This window comes from Bicyclus anynana, chromosome 24 (genome assembly GCF_947172395.1).
Source record: "Bicyclus anynana chromosome 24, ilBicAnyn1.1, whole genome shotgun sequence".
Classification (NCBI taxonomy): Eukaryota; Metazoa; Arthropoda; class Insecta; order Lepidoptera; family Nymphalidae; genus Bicyclus; species Bicyclus anynana.
Window position 1 is genome coordinate 2,800,477 of NC_069106.1, and position 15,012 is coordinate 2,815,488.

The following is a 15,012-nucleotide window of genomic DNA, read 5'->3' on the forward strand; positions in this document are numbered from 1 at the left end:
ATTAAAAGAAACTGTAGACCTAGTAAAAACATTGGTTGACAAACTTTTAGCTATTTATTTATTTATTATTATTAATTAGTCAGACAAATCCATTTACACTAATTAAGAAGTACATAACAATGAAAAAGAAACAAAACACCACAGTAAAAATAAACAAAAATAAGAAAAATTAAACAAAAATGAATCTCATAGGTACAGAAATAGCAATAATGTCTAACTTAACTAAAACAGATAAACTAAAATGGACAAAGGTCTGGGTACTACAGGCTCGCAGACCATCAAGGAAGCCATATTAAGAAAATATAGCTAGCTTCGGCTAGATATAGCTAGGTTTGGCCAACGCTCACGTGTTCAAACAATGCTAGTTAACATTCAAGGTGGACGTGATTAGCGAATAGCCAAGGTGAGCCCAACTGGCCGGTTCGGCCGCCATTTTGAATTAGTACATTACCTCATACTTTTTGACCGTGGTGCGGATTTTTCTACGCAACACATATTATATAACGGGTGTTTTCAATAAAAAAATAATATTTATATAGTTTTCAATAAAATAAGGTTCAATCCCGGGGGGTTTTTTAATTAAATAAAAAAAATTTGGCTATGATTTTTTAATGTTACAGATACAAATTAAACTTCAACAGCTCCATGATAAAGATCGGATTTTTGATGGAAAGATCAAGGGGTTTAATCCCGGGAGGTATTTTTATCAAAAAAAAACATTTGGCTATGATTTTTGGATGTTACCAGATACAAATTAAACCTCAACAGCTCCATGATAAATCTCGGACTTTTGATGGAAGTTCAAGAAGTTCAATCCTAAAGGTTTTCTTTTTAATTAAACTATTACTATGATTATTAGACTATGATTTTGGGACGATAAAGATCCAAATTAAACTTCAACAGCTCCAAGATAAAGGTCGGACTTTTCATGGAAAGATCAAGATGTAAAATCCCCGGGCTATTTTTAAATTAAAAAAAACATTTGGCTATGATTTTTGGACGTTACAGATCTAAATTAAACCTCTGCAGCTCCAGGATAAAGGTCGGACTTTTCATGGAAATATCAAGAGGTTCAATCCCCGGGGTTTATTTTAATGAAAAAGAATTTTAGGACGTTACAGATTTACCTAAATTATTCCATCTACAGATGACAACTAACAGAAAATCAAAATTGGATCAGAAATCTTAAGTTTAGATTCAGACAGACATTCTGACTTTGTTTTATAGTATTGATATTAGCCACTTTAAGTATTAAATACGTATATTTTTTGCACATATTATACCAACTTAACCAGTACCAGTCTATATCCTTCATTACCTTATGTGGAAACACGTAATAGGTAAAAATGTTTTGCTAATATATCATGGACGCAATGTTCTGCCAACTATTTGTCTTTATAATAATAACTAACTATGTGCGTATGTGTTTGTTGCATGCTTCAATAGCTGTATTGACGTCTATGGCACTCTTTTTATATTTTTCCCCTTAGGGACAGGCAAAGATTGGTGACCATACAGCTTGTTTTGTTTTTTATTATCCTTGAGTGTGGTCTGCTTTTTTAATTTTCCCTTATGGAGCAGGCATAGATCAGTGACCATATAACCTCTATCTATTGTATTGAATTATAGAGTGTGTTATTTTTTTCTTAGGAACAGGCAAAGATCGGTGACTATACTGCCTATCTATATGTACTACCTATACAGGTCACTCCTTTTTTTTTAATAATTATTCTCAGATACCGGTAAAGATACAGCCTACCGAATAGTATTGTATTGTTGAGTATTCTATATTCTATTCTGTTTCAATTTTCCCTATATGGAGAGGCAAAGATCGATCCTTAGCATTCTATTTACTTATGTTCTTCGTCTATACCAGGTACCTAACAAAATATTTCTTTGTACACTTCAGAACACAATTAGATATATATTTTTTTTGTCTTTGAGAATTTTTGAAGATTTTGTCTTATTGACTTAATATATAACTTACTGCTATTTGAATAAGTGTGCAAATAAAATGATTATCGAATTAAAAAAAAAATTTATAAACTATATTTTTTTGAATATTTTTACATAAAGACGTAAACTCACAAAACAGTTACGATAAAAAGTTCAATGTCTGGTTAATGAACGTCAAATGAGCGGTTACAGACAGACCGGCCGGTTCCAACGACCTGCACTTAGATAAATAAATAATAACGTAGCAGCCATCAATTGCCTACTTACCGTGACTCTATGCACACATGTAGGTACGTCTGCACTGATACACTACATACAAACCATAGACAAACTGTGGGTTTTTTTCTTATTGTCTAATTGCCGGAAAACTGAAATGATTCATTTTAGTTTAAAGCCAAAATACCGAAGAACAGTGGGACTGTTGATATTTTCGATCTATTAAAATTATGAGTTTTTAAGCTTTCAAGAGTTATTTTTTAGAGTTTCTGCTCTATTTCTTGTCGGCTCTTCTCAACTCTCTTTTCAGAAGCCAGAAGAAGAATCTGCATTCAGAACCGGTAGTAGACCGGTAGTAGACAAACTTTGTAAATCACCTTTTAATAATTATCCATGTAATTTCAAGACGCTTCATATAGGTATTGTTTAGAAAAATCCGACCTTTATTTTAGTATGTACGAATGTTATAAAAAAATACAAATAGAAGCGTAACCAGTTTCTAAAATTTCAATTTAAAATGTTGGATAAAATCTAAAATTCTAGAACCCAGAGCGGTGTTAAGCAAGTTATTTATTTTTAAAAAAATCTTACATGTAAAGTCTACACGTAAATTAGAACTGAATGTAACTAATACAAACAAAACAGCGTGCAAAAGGCAAGCACCTAGCTAATATAATGCAGCTACACGTAATTGGACCCTACGTTCGTATAATCAATGTACGAACGTACGTCTATTTTTTTCTAACTCCATTGTTGTAACCGATGACAGGCGGCCGGCAGAACGCAGCTGGTTCCTTGCTCCCATTATTTGAACTTGAAAAAAAAAAACTACACATAATTTACCGCTCGCCAAATGGTGGGGTCTACACATTCTAATTCTAAACTCCGCGGCCTCGACCAATGGCGGCCGAGGACGAGCCAACATGGCGGTCGTGGGAACCGGTTAATGGGCCGTTTGAATTTAGAATAATAAATATTTTTTATTAACGCGTTCGTTGCGAACAATGGTTTTTTTTAGCTAACTTACAACGTGGCCGGGCGACGAATTAGATGGGTTCTTTTAATATGTGCGTTTTTTATGCATTTTTTTCTTTATTGTATATTATTTTCCAGATTGTACCGCGTTCTTTTATATAATAAAGACCACATTGTTCCTAATAATGAAAAAAAAAAACCAATTTTGAACATAGGCCTAGACAATAACGCCATGTTTCTAAAGAGTGAGAGGGATCTTTGTCGTCTTTTAACATAAAATAATTGTTATATAGTAGGTTGTTTACCAACAATATTTATATTATAAATAGGTACACAACAATATATTTTTTTATAATTATTTTAGAAGGCAATGATTTCTCGCATGATAAATACTTAAAGTAGGAACTGTTTCGTATTTACTTGTCTTTCTACAAAGATGGCTACCCGTACTATTATAAACTCAATTCTACTAAATTATATCTACTAGTTACTCAAACTAATATTATAAATGCGCGTAAAGTAAGTGTACCTGCCGTATTTTCAAAAAACTGAATTTCACGCAGATGAAAAAAGTAATGTCCCTAGTAGGTTAGAAAAATTAATAATATTTTTACATTTTATAATACCACACTAGCTGACGCTGCGAGGTTTCACCCTCGAATAGGATATAGTAGGAATAGTAATATATAGCCTATAGCCTTCCTCGATAAATGGACTATCTAACACTGAAAGAATTGTCATTACTCTAGCTGACGCCGCGCTGTTTTACCCACGTGGTTCCAGTTCCCGTAGTAATACGGGGATAATATATAGCCTATAGCCTTCCTCGATAAATGGGCTATCTAACACAGAAGTATTTTTTGAAATCGGACCAGTAGTTACTGAGATTAGCGCTTTCAATCAAACAAACAGACTCTTCAACTTTATATTATTAGTCATTACATATTTGACCAGTAGTTCCTGAGATTAGCGCTTTCAAACAAACAAACAAACTCTTCAACATTATAATATTAGTATAGATTTCAAGTTTTAGATTAGTACGTAATACCTAATTGGGTGACTAAACGAATGATTGATAGTTACTAATAACTAGGAATTTGTTCTAAGAAAAATCCTTTGTCAAGGCATTAGAGAACGAAATTGCCTGCAATTGCCAGACATGCCTCATTTTTGAAGGCTTAAAAGGTATCCCAGTATCCATACAAATACCAAAAAATACAAACGACACAAAGCTGAAAATTAGCCATAAATTAGAACATTTATAAAGATCTCGTGAAGTAAATTTTTAGAAAAATCTACGTTGACTAAAACAGTTAAATTACTTGTTAAAAGGTGCATTTGCGCAACTTGAACAGATCCGTTTTCAAATTCATTGCATTATCTGACAGTTTTTCTAGAGATTTGACATTAATTTGTCACATTTTGTTAAAATCTCTAGGAAAACTTTGAGTTTACTGTCAAACGTATCCGATGACATTGACATTCGCGCGCATTAAATAAAATGAGGGATGTCAGGCCAGTACAGGTTCTTAATCCATTAGTTATCTACCTAACTGGCTAGAACTACCGGTTTGTTTTACCAACAAGGAAACATGAAGCTATGTTTACTTAAAAGTAAATGGTTTGCGAAAAACAAGGCTAGGTATTAACTCCTGCATGCATTATCCTTGTTCAATAGCTAGGTATTTGTTACGTAGTGAACGGAAAATTCGTGTTACGTTCGATTTGAGGAAAATATTTTGTGTTAACTCCACCTATTGCTGGCAATAAACTAATTGTTGGAAACCTCATTATCATTATTAACAGCCCATATTTGGCTGACTGTTGAGGACGATTCTCCTCTCAGAATGAGAGGGGTTTAGGCTAATATTCCACCACGATGGTCCAATGCAAATTGCCAGACGACCTTAGAGAGTAAAAAAAAAATCCGGTATAGGGGTTTCACCGTTTGAGATACGTAGTATATTTTTTTATAAAGCACAAAATTTGAAGGTTTTTCATTTAATTTTCATTATTCTACAAAATACATAAATTGAAATTATGCCTAGTTGTAGTGCTGTGCATTGTACGTTGGGATCCCAAGGGGCTGGAATACCTATTGCACCTATTGCTGGCAATAAGCTAATTGCTCGAAACCTCATCATCATTATTAGCAGCCCATATTTGGCTGACTGTTGAGCACGATTCTCCTCTCAGAATGGGAGAAGTTAGGCAAATATTCCACCACGATGGCCCAATGCAAATTGCCAGACGACCTTAGAGCAGCGCCGGACCGAGGTAAATTTTAGAATGGAGCGAGATCCAATTATGGCGCCTTTCCTGTTTGCTCCTAACATTATATACTAGAGACGTTTGAAAAGTTCGTAGCCTAACGTATATCGGAATGTCATACATTTTTAACCGACTTCAAAAAACGGAGGAGGTTCGAAATTGAAAAGAAATAAATTTCTTTTCGGTCTTGTCTTTACCATTTCGGCGCCCCCTAGGATTTGGCGCCTGGAGCGACCGCTCCGTTCGCCGTATGGACGGTCCGGCCCTGCCTTAGAGAGTTGAAAAAATCCGGTATAGGGGTTTCACCGTTTGATTACACATAGAGCATATTTTTAAAAAGCACAAAATTGAAAGGTTACATTTATTTTTTATTATTTTACAAAATACATAAATTGAAATTAAGCCTATACTAAAGCCATACTCGAGAAGTACTGTTTACGAACAAACAAATTAAAAATGAGGGTATAAATCGCTATTCATTTCACACCTAATAATAATTATAATTAAGATGTGGTTAAATTAATGAAAATAAATTTGATTAACAAGCTTAAAATAATTAAATATACTTAATATGTTATGATTAACGTTTTATAAAAGACAATATATAATTTAAAATAAAAAAGTTATGAAATGACATACATTTTCTACCCTCATTTCTAATTTGTTTGTTAGTAAACAGTTCTCGTATGTACTAGTATGGCTTTAGTATAGTTGTAGTGGAACAAAAACCACAGTGATTTTACTGTGCATTGTATGTACGTTGGGGTCCCAAGGTGCTGGACTACCGACCTCGCACTAGAAAGCGCAGTGTTGGTCGACCCCGACCAGGTGGACTGACGGCATCAAGCGAGTCGCTGGGATTAAGGCGGCTCAGGATCGTGATGTTTGGAAGTCCCTACAAAAGGCCTATGTCCATTTCATCATCATTTACCATCAAATAAGATTCTAGTCAAGGGCTAACTTGTAAAGAATAAAAAAAAAATACTGGCAGTGGACGTCTATTGGCTTATATGATGATGATGATGATGATGGTTTATTTGTGTTCTTTGCAGAGTCCAGCGTCGGAGTCAGACAGCAGCTCTGTGTCGGGGGCCAAGAGCCCCGCAGGCCCCCCGCTGCTGCACCACCTGCTGCAGCTGCAACTGCAGGGGCAGAACCCCCAGGCCATCGCACAGGTACAGCCCCAAGACCATAGTAGAACGATGATGACGGCAAAGACTGGAGAATACAGGAGAGTTCACTATTGTTTTTATACAGGGAGTCCCGTAAATATTACGACATACTTTACAAGGTGAACTCTCTCCCGAAGTCAGTGTTTCATAATTCTTACAACCTGGGCATGCCTATTCACTCCCTTCTTAAAGATGCCCAGGTTGTAAGTATTAGGACACACTGACTTTGGGATAAAGTTCCATACCCTAGCCATGCGTATAAGAAACGAAGAAGCCAATCGTAAGAGTTCTAGAGTTCTAAATCTCTATGTCAATGACATAGAGATGTAAACCTACCCGATGTCTTGCAGTGCGATGGTAAAATACTAAAGCAATTATGAAGCTGTAAGCATTAAAATTGGTGGTTTCGCACTTCTTGCTCCGTGCGTGGTGGATTTACCTCAAATACCTATACTGACATGTCCCGACATGTTCTCCTTACCCACACTAAACAACTTATGATCAATAAATACACCACAAAACATTATTGCACAAATACACTAACGCGAATGGACAGCGTGACGGCGTTCACGCTGCCTAACTAAGAATTTGTACTCAAATCATCAAATATACTTTTATTTATATTTATCGCAGCAACTTTATAGAGATACCTCCCATTTATAATAATATAAATAAATAAATATATAATAAAATAAATAATCAATGTAAATACCACCAGTACTCGAGGAACTCGTAGCACTACGTCCGTAGCAGTTGTCTTTTATCGGCTGATTATGACGATGATCTTGGCAGTTAAGGAGCAGAAACTTAGTACTAATATCACATAATATGATGTGATGTCATCATCATCATCACATCAACCGATGGACGTCCACTGCAGGACCTTTGTAGGGATTTCCAAACATCACGATTATGAGCCGCCTGCATCCAGCGAATCCCTGCGACTCGCTCGATGTCGTCAGTCCAACGGTCGGTCGAGGGGTCGACCAGCTCTGCGTTTTCTAATGCGGGGTCGCCACTCCAGCACCTTTGACCCCAACGTCCATCGGCGCTTGGAACTATGTGCCCCGCCCATTGGATGTGATGTGTAATGTGACAGCAGGCCTACACGGAGATGTCTGTCCAGTTCCAGCAGATGCTGGCAGCGCTGGCGGCGCTGGGCACGGGGCTGGTGCCGCCCGCGCTCTCGCAGGCCTGGATGATGCAGCGGCTTGCCACGGCCAGACCTTCGCAGGATAGGTGAGTCATTTAACTCTTATCTAGTAGTACATACAGCTCATTGTGTGACGAGCTTTAGTTGTCTGAAACAGAAGAAACTTTCTATTGCACATCGAATAACAAATTAATAGACTGTTTCTACAGGGACTAACTCACTTCATAGTCCGCTGAGTTAAGCCTTCTAATAAGGCCGAGGGTCGTAGGTCATCATTGGCAACATGCACTGTAGTTCAAAGACTTTCGTCCAAAAATCTTCAGGCACTGACGAATTTTAGACGGCACTAACATTACGAATTCAGCCAAAAATATAGAATAACATTATAAAAATCTAATATTGTAATAATCTGCCTCCGATTCCGGAGGGTGTGGTTTCGAATCCTTCAACTTATCAGTTGTGTGCATTTTAAGAAATTAAATATCACATGACTCAAACGGTGAAGGATCATGAGGCAACCTGCATACCAGAGAATTTTCTTAATTCTCTGCGTGTGTGAAGTCTGCCAATCCGCATTTGGTCAGCGTGGTGGACTATTGGCCTAACCCCTCTCATTTTGAGAGGAGACTTAAGCTCAATTGAATATGGGTTGATAATTATATAGATAATTATGTTAAATTAGCAATAAGTCTTCAAAATATAGAGCAAACGGAACAAATCCGCGATCACCGATCACTATCGCAAGAGACGGTATAAACAGATGAATCGCATTATGGTATCCTCCGTTTGATATTTGAGCCAATGCCATTAGAATGGTGCTTGATAGTTGTTCTGAACTATTTCGTCTCGAGTCGTCTATAAATTAAATGTTGGACCTTGCGAACTAAAGGGCAGGACACACGGATGCTTCGATTGCGTCTTGCGGTGCGTAAGTCACATAGTTCAGTCAATCTGTAATGAAATAAAGGCTTTTTTGAAAGAAAGAAAAGAAAGAAATATGCGTTTATTTCGAAAGTATGCCACACATCACAATATCTCCAGTACACCATGACATCCAGGACAACACACTGCGATGTGTGGCATAACCCAGAAAATGTCCCCAGCTCAGCATAATGCTACGTGACCATTTGAATTTGGACACGTAGCGCTGATTTTCAGTTGGAACCACAGATTGGGTAACGCCACGAACACAGCCAACACAACCTTATAATCTAAACTAATACCTACAATGACATTAAACTGAAAAATAAACTTAATAACAAATAACCAGAAAGAACTAAAATGAGTTAAACTATAGACCTGATAAAAAATATTATACTGTTATTTCAATACATAATTACATATATAATATTATAATAAATACATATGTACATACATTTTTAATGGATATTTTGATACTTCAGCGCCACCTACTGTTTTTATTTTTAGTCGTATGATGTTGCTCTTATAACATAAAATGTAGTTCACATTATCCTCTACATTTTTTGTTCAATAAATTTTTTGCTAAAACCAATAGAGTCGGAGAAAAACGCGTTTCAAAATTTTTTTGGATGTTCTCAAAAACAGCAGGAGCGGGGACCCCGCCAATCTACATTTAACATCTTTACATGCCCCCCTAACGTTATATAAAGTCAAATTTTTTCTTGAAATTATCCTGACCCTAAATTACAGTTTGACTGAACACTGAAATACAGGCCTTCGTCAAACATTAGCGTGGCTCTTTAGACATACTCCCTGCATTCTACAAAAAATAGCACAATTCAAAAGAAAATGTGTTGTAATAGGATGTGTTGACGCATATCAAATTTATTACAAATACTATTAATTTCGTATAGTACCTACGTAAAATAAGGGTCCAAAATATGTCGATATCAATTAATAAAAGTTAAGGATTTCTTATGAAACTTAATTTAAAAATCACGTAGGCATTTTTTCAAATTTTTCCAACGTCAAAAACGCTGTCTTTCATTTATTACCTATTCATTATTAACTATTACTATATTAACTATTTATCAAACGCTCTGTTTGTTAAAGGATTTAGTAATGTGACATAAAACAGTTGAAATATAGACCATCATGGTCGGTTTTTGCTCGAAATGTCAAATAAACCGCTCGTGGCTCGAGACCGTTTTGTTTGGAAGTCTATGCAAGAGGCCTATGTCCAGCAGTGGACGCCCATCGATTGTTAATGATGATGTCAAATAAATATACAATATATATGTTTTTTTATATTTTAATAGGTTGTTAATAAATACCAAATTAGTGAAAATAAGCCAGCAAATCAAACAGATGACAATTAGTTATAATTTAGATAAATATACTTGGGCGATGTGATAGTGGCTATGACCTCTGCATTCGGAGGGCGTAGGTTTGAATCCGGTCCGGGGCATGCACCTCCCAATTTTTAGTTGTGTGCATTTTAAGAAATTAAATATCACATGTCTCCAACGGTGAAGGAAAAACATTGTGAGGAAACCTGCATAGGTACATGAGAATTTTCTTAATTCTCTGCGTGTGTGAAGTCTGCCACTCCGCATTTGGCCAGCGTGATGGACTGGCCTAACCCTCATTGTGTGAGAAGACTCGTGCTCAACAGTGAACCAAGTATAGGTTTTTAATGATGATGATGATACTTGGGAGATGTTTGTTACAGAATAACTTATACCACGTTTGCAATAAAGATTTTTTTTAAATTTTATTTGACTCAAACATAATTTGGAAGCAGTGTGATGTAACCCTTAACAGTGGACACAAATTATATAACAGTTTGAATTATTACCTAAGTCGATATTTAAAGTGTTTGTATTGATTTTATCTAAATGTATTTGGTTAATTAAAATGTAACTTACTTGGTCTCAAATATTTACCAGTTTTATTAGCATTACGAATCCATTACCTACAGTAAAAGCTCCTTATTCACGCTTCCTTTTTACTACAATGTTGTCAGGAAATATAAAAACTATATATACATAAATATATAATAGAATTTAAGACTAAATTGTGCATGTGAGAGATACATACATACAATCGTCTGTTATTCATTAGTCTAGTTTGATTACACCCGAATAATATTAACTTACATACACACTTACAAACCTACACACCGCCTTTATAATAATATTATAAATATAAAAAAAAATCCAGGATTCGAACTCTATTTCTTTAGTAGGTACCCACCCTCAGGAAGGCAGTAATATAAGCTCCATCAAGCAAACTTGATAAATCACTAAATCATGTAAAAATCGTCACAGCAAAATGTAATGCCTTCGATATCAATAGCATTACGATTAATGCCACACAAGAACAAGCCAAAATGGACTTCATTCCCGTGTAATAGAGTCTATTATGATACGATAAATGTTTGTAGGCAGCCGTGTTTTCCTATAAATAAAGATGAATCCTTGAGACGCGCAATGAATCGTTATTCGATACGAAAAAGCTACACAATTAAGAATAGACGGGACATTCTATCGGTAATGCCTTCCGATATAAGATTATATAGATAACTGTGTCCTTCAATTATATCCGTGTAGAGTGTAGACTCTTTCCCTAGTAATCCAGCAATATTTTTTATATCTTGGGAATATCTTGGGAAAAATTCTTACTGAGTAGAATTTCGTGATATCGTGCAGGCTAAAAAAGTTACAAACGTCAAAAGGTCACGAAAAGTAGTTTTTGGCAAATATTTCGCGGCTGGCTCGGAGGTCAACACAGGTTGAGGTTTGACCTCTGATACTCCAGATTGGAGTTTAAAATGCCTAGAATTTTACTGGACTGTAGTAAATATCGGTAATTTTAAAAATAATTTATTGCCATATTATCTGTCTTTGCCAAATATCTTAATTCAATAAATAAGTCCTAAACATAACCTAATTTTTGTTTTGTTTATTAAGTCACGAGTCCAATAGGAGTTGGAACTTAGGATGAAAGTCTTAAATTTTTCAAGTTATGTAAATGGAATTTTAAACTTTACTCTTAAAAAGTGAAAATGGAGTTATAAAATAAAAAAAAAATACCTGCTAATTTTTCAAGTTACTTTTTCATTTTTAATTATGTAGGGATTATACAATAAAATTACATACATGTACCATGACTGCTTGTTTGCTTACAATTAATATTATTATTGACCAAGTGGTCTAGTATATTGATGGATGGACTGAAGCATCTCACCCTTGAAAGTAGATGCTGCGTACTCAACACTGAATACGGAACTAGCTACGATTCGCGGTTTCGTTCGTGAACCGGTTCGAACTGGTCGCGGATTGAATAACTTGGAGTATTATGATTGGTGCAAATTTACGGTAGGGTTGTTATACCTGTTAGGGTCATCATCATCATCATTATAAGCCATATAACAGTCCCCTACCAGCGGCGTGCATAAGGTTTTTAACTAGGGTATGCATTATAAAGTAAAAATTGGAAAATTCCTTGTCCAATGTATTCTGTGGTCCAACATAGGTTTGTATTGAGTCCTTAGGGTAGGCAGTGCTCTTTTATATCAATGAAGTGCTCGTCACTGCCCCCTACTGGGCCAAGCCTCCCTCCTCATAGGACAAAGGATATGGAGCTTAGACCCACCACGCTGCTTAATGCGGGTGAAGTCTTATATCAGCCCACTGACCATCCAATAAATTCACGTGCCTGCAGCTAAAAGCAGGACATCCGATAAAACTGATCGTTGACAGTTCGTTTCACTCTTGAAGGTTTGCCGCGATTCACGATAATAGTAAGTATAATGAACGTCCTAAGGCAACTGTCACCATGCTAACTGAAAAAACACTTTACTAATTTACATACAATTTAAAAAAAACTGTCATCATCCCTATTTTATTAAAATGTACCAAAAATGTGAGAGGATGAATTCAAAATGCGCTAATACCAACTAAAATGGGTGGCACAAGGTTGCATATTTAGTCAAATTTAAAATTTAAATGTGCTCACTCCGCTATCGGCTATTGTTCGGTCAGCAAGTGGGTTAGTAATTAGAATGACAGTGAATTCACCACAGATACCTACTCACCTGATTTAGTTTAGTTTAAGTTGATATGCTATTAAAAATGCCAATGCTTTTAACAGGATAAGTGATTACAAAAATAAGAAAACTAATGTAGAACAAAGGTTATGATTCACAACATTTGTCAGGACAACTTAATTAATAAATCAAACTGTAACCAAAATAACACCCTAGAATGGCAGAGTGAGTCACGCACTTGTGAACGATGTGTGTAGGGTTAAAGGTACCTTTGACTGTTAACCCATAAAGAATTACACAACAAGAGATGTTGACGGCTTGAACGCAATGAGCACACTGAAACCGTCCGTACCGCAAGTCGTTGCAACGCGGCGATAACATTGCCGTCTTTAGCACGTTTGTTGCAGCACTGATTTTTCTGTATTTCCTCTGGTGCATTACGAGGTTTTTTGACCTCATAATAAAAAATGTGGTGTGGTAGCTTCTTCAATAGTTACGAGGTCAATTGACCTTGTGCCGCAGCGAACGTGTTAACCTTCCCTGCTCGACATGTACTCCATGCCCACACTAAACAATTTATGATAAATAATAATTATAACACAAAACATTATTGCACAAAATCACTAAGTAACGCGACTGGTAGCGTGACGGTGTCTACGCTGTCTAACAAACAACTGAGCTCAAGTCATCAACTACTCTCTTATTTATACCAACACTAATACCACCTTATCCACAATAATATAAATAATGACTGTTAATACCCCCTGTAATCGAGGAACTTATAACGTAAGGTTTGGAAGTAAGTTATTTTCGCTTATTTACTAAGGAAATACCATCTAAGTGAAGCATTATAAATCTCCCACGCATTTATGTAGTTTAATGCTCGGTAAAAATTAAAACGAACACTAAATAATAATAAAATTCAGTTTCAACGTCATCCCTGTCATAGGACGTAACACAAACGGGTGTAACAGCGCGAAAAAAATCTCAATAGACCATTAAATAAGAAAGAATAACGATTTATGGATAATACTTGTACTAAATACACTATATACCTTGTAACACATAGTTAACGATACGGGAATTCAGTTTGCAAACATTTCAACGTCCGTTCAAGCGCAGTCCCCGTCATATAACGTCATAGAAACGGATGTAACGGCACGAAAAGTATCTCAATACACCATTAACTAAGAAAGAAAACGATTTACGGCTTATTTTATTTGTCTATACCTAGTTATACATGGTTAACAATACGTGAATTCAGTTTACATATATTTCAGCGTCAATTTCAGCGTGGTCCCCGTCATATAACGTTACAGAAATGGTTGTAATGACACGAAAAACGGCTCAAATGAGCATTGAACAACTAAGGATAAAGACTTAAGGCTGATTTCTTGAACAACTACGGATAAAGTTAAAAAAAACTTAAGGCTGATATTTGTTCTAAATACACCTAGTTACACACGGTTAACATTGCGTGAATTCAGTTTGCAGACATTTCAGAGTCAGTTTCAGCGCGGTATATGACTGGGACGGTATATATCAAATGTAATGGCATGAATAACGGCTCAAAAGAGCATTGAAGAACCAAGAAAAATATAAAGACATATGGCTGATAATCGTTCTAAATACACACGTTGCATGAATTCAGTTTGCAGACATTTCAGCGTCAGTTTCAGCGTGGTTCTCGTCATATAACGTCACAGAAACGGATGCGACGGTACGAAAAGCAGCTCAATAGAGCAATCAACAATTAAGGACTTAAAGCTGATATTTGTTCTAAATACACCTAGATACACATGGTTAACATTGCGTGAATTCAGTTTGCAAACATTTCAGCGTCGGTTTCAGCGCGGTCCCCGTCATATAACGTCATCCAAACGAATGTAATGGCACGAATAGCGGCTCAATAGAGCGTTGAACAACTAAGGATAAAGACTTAAGGCTGATTTCGTTCTAAATACACCTAGTTACACACGGTAAGCGTTGCGTGAATTCAGTTTGCAGACATTTCAGCGTCAGTTTCAGCGCGGTCCCCGTCATATAACGTCACCCAAACAAATGTAATGGCACGAATAGCGGCTCAATAGAGCATTCAACAACTAAGGATAAAGACTTAAGGCTGATATTTGTTCTAAATATACTATAGTACACCTAGTTACATTCGGTGACCATTGCGTGGATGCAGTTTGCAAACATTTCCGCGTCAGTTTTGGCGCGGTCCCCGTCATATAACGTCACCCAAACAAATACAATGTCACATAAAGCGACTCAATAGAACATTCAACAACTAAGGA

The 15,012-nt window shown here is 36.2% G+C and overlaps 1 protein-coding gene across 8 annotated transcripts in view; it reads left to right on the forward strand.

Moving 5' to 3' along the window:
- The window catches only part of LOC112046247 (mushroom body large-type Kenyon cell-specific protein 1), a 280,699-nt gene that overhangs the window by 244,434 nt on the left and 21,253 nt on the right, over positions 1-15,012 (forward strand). For 5 of the 8 annotated variants that reach the window (XM_052889128.1, XM_052889126.1, XM_052889131.1 and 2 more), the window contains 2 exons: positions 6,471-6,593; positions 7,690-7,829. In XM_052889128.1, the coding sequence (XP_052745088.1) occupies positions 6,471-6,593; positions 7,690-7,829 (263 nt within the window). The remainder of the gene's footprint in view (positions 1-6,470; positions 6,594-7,689; positions 7,830-15,012) is intronic. The other 3 variants (XM_052889130.1, XM_052889129.1, XM_052889127.1) reach the window with 2 other exon arrangements.